Here is a 9734-nt window from a genome sequence, read left to right as displayed (position 1 = left end):
TTCACACACCATTGTAAAGCAATTATACTCCAATAAAGATGTTAAAAAATATATAAACTTTAAAAATTGTGAATCACTATGTTGTACACCTGAAACTTATATAACATTGTACATCAACCATACCTCAATTTTAAGAAAAAAGGGCTTCCCTGGTGGCGCAGTGGTTGAGAGTCCGCCTGCCGATGCAGGGGACACGGGTTCGTGCCCTGGTCCGGGAAGATCCCACATGCCGCGGAGCGGCTGGGCCCATGAGCCATGGCCACTGGGCCTGCGTGTCCGGAGCCTGTGCTCCTCAATGGGAGAGGCCACAACAGTGAGAGGCCCACGTACCGCAAAAAAAAAAAAAAAAAAAAAAAAAAGAAAAGAAAGAACATAAGCAAAGGCATGGTCAAGCCCAAGCAAAGTATAAAAGGACTGGGGAACAGGAAAATTTGAGGAATGGGAAGGAAAATCTTGAATGCAGCAAAGTTGGATATATTGAAGTATAATGGGAAATAAGGTAGATTGTGACCATTTTCGTTGTTCTGGGAATAATACACAGGAAGGATTGAGAGCGAAGAGGAAGGAAGCCAGAAATTACATCTAGGCAAGTGGTAAAGTTTTGGAGCAGGGTATTGGCACTGGAGACAAAGGAGGAACCAAGAGAGGCCAGGCAGAGTGACCATAGCTAGAGGGCTGGGATCCCACTCGCGGAACACTCCTGTGGCTGCCATTGGTCTCACCCCATCGCTGCCCTTGAGAGTTTTCTCAACTGTTCTTTGTTTTCATCACAAGATTCCAAGTCCTAGGTGGAGGTGCCTGTACCCTGATGCTCAGAGCAGAGGGAGGATAACCACCCTTAAATTTCTGCAGAGGGAGTTGGAGAACTGGCTGCCAATACCACACACAGGAGGACTCTCCCCAAATGCAAGAGGAGACGGGAAGGTGGGCAGCCAAAAGGGGAAACAGCACCCAGTGCAGGGCCAGACTGGCAGGGGGAAGGGGCAGAAAAGTGCTATGATCAACTTTAGGCAAATAATTCTGGGAGCAACGTGGGATTTGGTTTAGAAAAGGAATAGATTGGTGGTGAAGAGATCAGTGAAAATGTGTAAGAGAGGCAAATTAGAGGCAGATTTATTCCTGAGGGAGAATCTCAGGGCCTGATGACTAAAAGAATGGAGAAGTTAAGAGAGAAAAAAGAACTTGGGACTTGGTACCTGGTGACAATGCCATTAACTGATTCTGAGAATATAAGAGTTCACTAGGTTCTTGGAGGAAGATGATGAAGTCATTAAAGGCTAGTTAAGTGAAACGTAGTTTAGTGTAGAACTCAGGGTGAATTACAAGAATGGAGATTGGGGCTTCCCTGGTGGCGCAGTGGTTGAGAATCTGCCTGCCAGTGCAGGGGACACGGGTTCGAGCCCTGGTCTGGGAAGATCCCACATGCCGCAGAGCAACTAGGCCTGTGAGCCACAACTACTGAGCCTGCACGTCTGGAGCTTGTGCTCCGCAACAAGAGAGGCCACGACAGTGAGAGGCCCGCACACCACGATGAAGAGTGGCCCCCGCTCGCTGCAACTAGAGAAAGCCCTCGCACAGAAACGAAGACCCAACACAGCCAAAAATAAATTAATTAATTAATTTCTTTAAAAAAAGAATGGAGATGGTATTTCTGTTATCATCAGGACTTGGATGGTAACTAAAGCAAGGGAATGATGAAATCCTCCCGGAAGAAAAAGAGAGGAAAAAATAGAAGAAAGGATAAATCCTGGGAACATCAGTATTTCAGAGTCAGCAGAAGAGAAAACAAAACAGAGGAGTGATGCCAGTGAAGCCAAAGAAGGCAACATACTGGGGTAGGATATGGGGCAGTCATTGTGGTGATAAGCTGTGGAGAGATCAAATGATTCAATACCGGGGAAACTGTCAATTAGCTGGTCAGTGTTGATTTTTGGCAGGAGTAGCTTCAGAAGAGGTAGAACAGAAACTAGAGGGCACTGGGTTGAAGAGTTAACTGATTTATTACCTCTTAGCTCCAAATTCACCCTTTGTGCATGCTCTGAAGCTTTGTCGGTAGAGGGCGCTGGAGAGACACTGCAAGAAGAAAGGGTATTGTTTCCCCTGTGGCACCTGCTGCTTCCCCAGTGCCCAGCTCCTGCAGCACCCAGGGCTTCTACAGCCCTGGACAGCAGATGGCAGCTTCCCGGAGCACCAACTGCTACACCCCAGGTATAAAAGGCAGCTTTATACAGTGCCGTAGGTGTCGGGCAGGACACCTCCCTATGAGGAGCTATCCCTCAGCACCCTAGAGCAGGGGTCAGCAAACTTTTTCTGTAAAGGACCAGAGTAACAGTTAGGCTTTGCATTCCACTGGCCCGGTCTGTTACAATTACTCAACTGCCCTTGTAGTGCAAATCAGCCACACACAACACGTAAACAAATGAGTGTAGCTGTGCTCCAATAAAACTTTATGGACACAGATTTTTATTCCATGTAATTTTCACATATCATGAAATGTTCTTTAAATTTTTTCAACCATTTAAAATGCAAACACCTTCCGTAACTCCCAGACTGTTTAAAAACAGGTGGCAGACCAGGCTGCAGGTTATAGTTTGATGACTCCTGCCCTTGAGAGCAAATTTTTCCAGTAAGCTCCACAAAAGATTTTCAAAAAGTTCTGCCAGTGCAGCACCACAGCAACTTCTCTGCTCTTTATCAAACCATAATGCCCTCTCCCACAAGGTCTGGATTCCAGCCCAGGGTGTGGGGCTTGGCGGAAGTAGCGGGTCTCTTCTCTGGGTGCTGTCTCAGCCCTGGGTTGGTGGCTGTTCCTTGTATCCGCTATTCTGTCTTTAAAGTTCTCATTACTTTCTACTACTAGTTTTTGTTGCTGTGTAACAAATTACCACAAATTTAGCATCTTAAGACAATAAACATTTATCATCTCACTTTCTATAGGTCTGGAGTCCCAAGCAAAGCGTGACTGGGTCTTTTCCTCAGGGTCTCGAGACTGCAGTGAAAATGTCACCAGGGTTGCTCTCATCAGGAGCTGAGGTCCTCTTCTGAGCTCACTGGTTGTGGACAGAATTCACTTCCATGGTTGAGGGACTGATGCCCTCAGCCACTAGGGTCGGCCTGCCATTTCCTGATAGGTGACTCTCTCCAAAACACGGCAGTTTGCTTTAAGGTTAACAGGAGAGCACGTCTATTTCTGCTTTTTGTCTCTTACTTTTAGGCAGTCTTTTGTAATCTCCCTTTTAATTGAGTCAAGTGATGAGGGATCGTAACTGCATCTACAGAATCCCTTCACCTTTGCCATATAACAATCTCAGGGGTGATAGCCTATCATATTCACAGATCTTGCCCACACTCTAAGGGAAGAAATTACATAGAGCATATACATCATGGGTAAGAAATCTTAGGGGCCATCCTAGGATTTGCCTGCTACGGAAGGGATAAAAATCATACCCCTTGTTTAAAACATAATGTTAAAAAATGTTAAACATATGTTAAAAAACATATCCCAATGTTTAAGTCTAGTTTTTATATTTTCTTTAATGTTCTTTTCATAGTGTTTTTAAAAATTTCCTAAGAAAAGCAAAACATTTCAGGATACTTTAACTTCATACAAAATGTGTTTGTACCATAATTATTCAGTTGAAAAAAACGGTGCTTCTAATTCAACCAACCACGGAATTCATGGTTCACAACATTCTCCATCAATTCTGCCTCAAGGTATTAAGTGTCTGTCAAAATGTCACTTTGACTAAAATAGAATCTGAGATGCATGCAGAATAAAATTGTTTGGTTTTTCTGTGTAGATGTTACACACTACAGGGACTTCCCTGGTGCTCCAGTGGGTAAGACTCCGTGCTCCCAATGCAGGGGGCCCAGGTTCAACCCCTGGTGGGGGAACTAGATCCTGCATGCCGCTAAGAAGTCCACATGCCACAGCTAAAGAGCCTGCGTGCCGCAACGAAGACCTGGCGCAGCCAAAACAGATAAATAAATATTTTTTTTAAAAAATGTTATTAAAAAAGTTACACACTACAGGTTATAAATTTTATATTGAATATACATGATTATAAGGACTCACGCAAGTTCTAATTTGTAGCTAGCATTCAGAGCATTTCTTAACCTATTATTTGTATACTATGAAATTTGATTCAATATGATTGAAATGAAGATAGGAAAGTCATTTTTTAAATCTTTTATTTCATAGTTCATAAAAAACATTTATATGTACAAGACTCAAAGTAGACAGAAAGGCAGCTATTTTAATCACAAACAGACGAGACAGTAGTCACTCAGACTCTACTGTGGAAGCATATTTAATGCATACCCTTCAATGTTAGGCATAAATAATTCAAACTATGCAGTTCAAATTCTGGGTTTTATATCAGATCTGCATATATATGATACTTGTGGTCAAACTTTAAGTCAATTTCAAACTGCTTATATTTTGAGTACAGGTTTAACTGTTACAAATATATGATGTTAACTAACACAATAGTGGTCTTCAAAGATCTTCTCTTTGCCCCATGTTCATACGTTTGTAATCTGACTCTGTTTGCTAATTCCCCTTCTTATAGTTACTCTTCAAATTAGTGTTATGCATTGAGTTCCCTATGCATTTCACCCATCTCCTTTATCTGAAATAGAGGAAAAAAGAAAAAATTAAAATAATTTTGGACCCAGTCTTTTGTTTATTCTGAAAATAGCTTAAAAATCAAAAAGGAATGCAAGAAAATTCTCTTCCACATTTATGACTTATTTAAATTTTTTTTAAAAAAGTTATATTACAAGGAAACACACATTAAGTACATGATCCAAATTGCTTTTTAGAGGTAAGATGGCCAAAGTGACAGAGGGAAGTAGCAGGTAAGATAAATCTTTAAGAATGGGTAATATTTTTGTTAAATGTATACCATTTTTAAATATAGGAAGAACCAATTCATTTTCTATTTTGAATCTTTTACTTTATGGGTGAGGAAACTGAAGTTTAGAATTAAATGATTTGTCTGAGATCACACAATTAATTATAGGCAGAACCGAGACAAGATGACAAACTACTACGGATGGCAAACATCTTGCTGTGCGGCAAGCATGGGATCGGCACTTTACACAGATTACTTTATTAAATCCTTACAATGGGTCTGTACTATTATCCCCGTTTTGCAGATAAAGGAAACACGGAGGCTTAAGGGAAGTTAAATAACTTGCCTAGCCAGTAAGTGGTCAGAAGTCAACATAATCTGGTCTGCTATGGAACTCGTGCAAGAAAATTTAGCATTGTGAGACTCTCCCTAAGACCCTAAGGACTATACTATAAAGGGACTCAAGTGTAATTGAGACCTGTCAGTGTCTGGAAGGTATAGGGATTATTAGGAGTAAGAGATTAAAACAAGGGCCTTTTAAATTAAATAATCCACTTACCTCAGCTTTCTCATATTTTGCCATTCTTTTCTTTCTGGAAACAACCTATATGGAAGAAAAATGATTACTATTTGAGGACTGCTACCCAAACAAAAAGTTAGTCTAAATTGACACATATGCTTTTAATGAACACAATTCTGATATGAACCAATTTAATTTTAAAATCTATCCGTAGACATTGTTTCTCAAATGCAGAGAAAACAATGAATAATCTTTGGTGAAATGTGTGATTCTTCCACATCCTGACACAAATGTATGAACACGTGCATGTAAGTTTTAGGGGGTCTCAAAAAACAAATGGGATCATGCAGAGTATCATTTCCCTCTTTGCACACCCTGTATCCACATCACAGGAATCCTTCCAGATCAAAAGCTATAGATTGAACTCCTCCTTTTTTTTTTTTGAACTCCTTCTTTTTAATAGCCACTTTATTCCATGGCATGGATACCCCACAGTTTACTCATCCATCCTCCTCTGGATGTACACTCAGGCTGTTTCCAGATTCACCTTACTAGCAACGCTGGAATACATGACCTTGACCATGCTTCCTTATGTACTTGTGCTTTCATTTCTGTAGGACAATTAGATTTCTATGATGAACCTTTCATGTGTTTATCTGCCATCTGGAATTCCTTTTCTGTAAATTGTCTATTCACACCTGTTACCACTCTTTCTTTAGTTTCCTCATCATTTTCTAAGAACCCTTTATATAGTATGCATAATAATCTTTTGTTTTATGCATAGTATTTTCCCCGAGCCTATCATTGACATTTTTTTCACTTTACAGTATCTCTGCCATACAAAATATTTAATTTCAATGAAGTCAAATATATACTTCTTCCTTCATGGATTCCAGATTTCCCACCTTACTTGGTTTCTTTTATCACAAGGTTGTACAACATCTCCTAAATTAATTTTGAGACTTTATTCTTTAACATTTTGAACTGTAACCCGTCTAGAATTTGTGTTTGAACATGGGTATACTGCCCAACTCCTTTCACGCTGCTGTGCTCCAAAATGTGCTATTCACACACAGCTGAGCAATACGGCCAGCCCTGGTGGGGTGAAACAGGAATCCAACTTTTGTTTTCTTCCAGATGGATAGCCAAGTGTGATAATGCTGCTGAACTGAAAATATAACTTCTCATATACCATCAAATCTATTTCTGAATTTGTTGCGTTGGTAAAATCTCCTGATGCTGAAGTACCCTTACATAGCTAGAACGAACGCTGCTTGTTCAGGTGATACAGTCTTCTTCTGAAGCACTGCTAAGTTCAGTTTACATTAAATCTTTTATTTTGAACTGCTGCTTCACACTTATCCCTTTTAATTCTTTTTTATGCTAACATTAATTTGTGTTCTGTAGTTTCATCTCACTGAATGGTTTGGGAATTCAGGTTACTTTGCATTAACCCTGGCAACAGTGTTGAACTGCACTCCTGTGTGCAGTGAGGACAGCTGAAGGACGTTTGCTATTTGACAGCAATGTAACCAACCTGTGAGGTGCTCGGCTACAAGCTTTTCTCAGATCAGTATCCTTTCTTGCTTCATAAGGTTGACTATTTTATAAAAAGGGACCGGAAACGCAATAGATTCATTCAGCATAAAGGATTACAAAAAATGAAGACTTGGTTTCATTAACTTGTTTTGGCACACGGTTGTGGCTTTTTCATATTATCACCTTTTCTTCAAAGAAGAGACCCTGAAATGAAATTTTACTTGTCCTATACTCACCAGCACAGCAATCCCAGCAGTAATTGCTACTGCCACAACCACAATGACAGCAATTATACCAGCTTGTAGACCCTGCATTGAAAATTCAGGTGGTTTTTCATCAACATAGTAAATTGAAGTTCGACTAGGATCCAGATCCAGTAGTTCCCCATTTACTCTCAGGTCCATTCTGTTGGACTGGAACAAGGATTCATCTTTAACCTACATTGAGGAGAAAAGCAATTTAAAATAGTTAAGAAAACCTACCATGGCCACACAGAATTACGTGCCAATTATGTACCAAAAGAACTGCTGCCAAGAATCTTTACGGTTTTGGTGATAACAATCTCATCCATTGAAACAGAAGAAAGAAAAAAACAAAAAATACCCACCACTTTAATGACAGGAAAATTTCAAACATATACAAAAGTAGAAGGAATAGAATAATGAGATCCCATGTACCTGTTAACTCAGATTCAATAACATAAACACATAGCCAACCTTATTTTATCTACTCTTCCTTCTATCCCCACCCCCCCCCAGCCTCTCCCAGCCTGTTTTTTTGTTTTCTTTGTTTGTTTTGTGGGGTTTTATTTTGTTTTGTTTTGCTGCATCGCTTGGCTTCTGGGATCTTAGTTCCCTGACCAGGGATCGAACTCAAGCCCTTAGCAGTGAAATCGCGGAGTCCTAACCACTGGACCGCCAGGGAATTCCTTGGTCTTGTTATTTTGAAGTGAATCCCAGATTTCATCAGGAAATAATTCACTTAAGGGACTTCCCTGGTGGTCCAGTGGTTAACACTCCATGCTTCCATTTCAGGGGGCACGGGTTCGATCCCTGGTCAGGGAACTAAGATCTCCCATGCTGTACAGCACAGCCAAAAAAACTTTTTAAAAAAGAACAAAGCCTCAGTGCCCCTGTGGTTACTATCAAGTGGTCTAACATACACGTAACTGAAATTCCAGGAGATGGGCTCAGGAAAAAAAAAAAAAAGAAGAAAATAGCTCACTTCAGTATATTGAAGTTTAAACAAACATTTTAATCACACCAGTTACACAGCATTTTTTTTTTTCGGTACGCGGGCCTCTCACTGTTGTGGCCTCTCCCGCCGAGGAGCACAGGCTCCGGACACACAGGCTCCGCGGCCATGGCTCAAGGGCCCAGCTGCTCCGCAGCATGCGGGATCCTCCCGGACCGGGGCATGAACCTGTGTCCCCTGCATCAGCAGGCGGACTCTCCACCACTGCGCCACCAGGGAAGCCCCACACAGCATTTTTTACATAGTCTCTTGTTAATGGAAATTATAGTAGGGGAAGGCTACACTCACAAACTAAATAACTGCCAAGGAGGTAGTAAAAATCATAGGAGAGAAGATATTCTAGGCAGAACAATGTGATAAAAAGGCATAAATATACAAGTAAGAAAGGGGTATAAGAAAGGTGAGTGTGAACGACAAGGAGGACAAAATTAATTGCAGCGTGAGAACCAGTTGGAGAACAGTTATTCATACAGTTGATCTAAAAGTAGATAAACAGGTGAAAGATCTTGAGTCCACTGAGGCATGATAGACAACATTACATTTCTAAACACAGGAATAAAATGAGGAAGATTATACTCACATCTTTTTCAAAATAATAAGCCACATCAGCTATGTCCACATCATTCTGAGTTTTCTGAGAAGAATTTTGTACCAGATCAATAACGATAACATCATTCTCATACTGGGGGAAAAATTGAAAAATACAAATTAATATTACTATAACCAAAACTGTATGAAAATATCATTGTTCAATAATCAGAATATTCAGTGTTGGATTTTCTGTAATCTGCATGTGTCAGTGTTTCTTGCCATTAGTGGATAATTGGGTTTATCACCAATAATTTCAAAATCTTTGGGAGGTTTTAAAAATCTATCCAAAGGAATTAAAATAGCAATGCAACCAAAGATAGTTATAATTTTCTTTTCAAAAGAGAATTTTCAAAAGATTTTAAACAAGATATTAAAGTACCTTATTTGGTTAGAACTACTTTAATGCTAAAATGCTAAAGAAATGCAATCCAAAATGCAGTGGCATTTACCATGTTCTGTTTTTAGGAAGGAAAAAAGTCTGTCCCTACCAAAAAGTCTTTTAAAAAATGACAGCAATCTTCTGCCTTGAAAGAGTTCCATCACACTATTCAAGCATTTTTCAACCAAAGGTGAAAGAGTTAAGGAAGGGCTAACTGATTAAAGACTAGCTCCTGAAACCAGAGAAAACAGGACTACGTAGCATCCTAAGTATTGCCAGAAACAACCACAGAGAGAGGTTTTCCAAGGTGTGAAGACTGGCATGTGTTAGGAATAGTAAGAGATACATTTTCTTTAAGGGTAAACTGAGGTTTTCAAAGACTACGGAAGGAAAACAATAACAGGGGATTTGCAGGATTAAGTGCCCAGGGCTTAAACTGTTATTCAAATGCAGTTTAACCACTATCAAAAATCATACCCAAACCAAACTATCTGACCAATTTTCTGTTAAAGCTCACTTGCTAAAAAAAAAAAAAAAAAAAAAAAAAAAAAAAAAAAAAAAAAAAAAAAAAAAAAAAAAAAAAAAAAAAAAAAAA

General features: G+C 39.8%; 1 protein-coding gene across 1 annotated transcript in view; it reads right to left on the bottom strand.

Moving 5' to 3' along the window:
- Positions 1 to 4174: 4174 nt before the first annotated feature.
- The window catches only part of EPCAM (epithelial cell adhesion molecule), an 11489-nt gene continuing 5929 nt past the window's right edge, over positions 4175 to 9734 (bottom strand). The window contains exons 6-9 of the mRNA XM_024753642.1: positions 8750 to 8851; positions 7152 to 7352; positions 5416 to 5460; positions 4175 to 4631 (exon numbers count right to left, since the gene is read on the bottom strand). Coding sequence (XP_024609410.1) covers positions 4590 to 4631; positions 5416 to 5460; positions 7152 to 7352; positions 8750 to 8851 — 390 coding nt within the window. The 3' untranslated portion in view covers positions 4175 to 4589. The remainder of the gene's footprint in view (positions 4632 to 5415; positions 5461 to 7151; positions 7353 to 8749; positions 8852 to 9734) is intronic.

This window comes from Neophocaena asiaeorientalis, unplaced genomic scaffold (genome assembly GCF_003031525.2).
Source record: "Neophocaena asiaeorientalis asiaeorientalis breed wild unplaced genomic scaffold, Neophocaena_asiaeorientalis_V1.1 scaffold171, whole genome shotgun sequence".
Classification (NCBI taxonomy): Eukaryota; Metazoa; Chordata; class Mammalia; order Artiodactyla; family Phocoenidae; genus Neophocaena; species Neophocaena asiaeorientalis.
The sequence above is the reverse complement of the archived record's forward strand: the minus strand, read 5'-3'. Positions and strand labels throughout refer to the sequence as shown.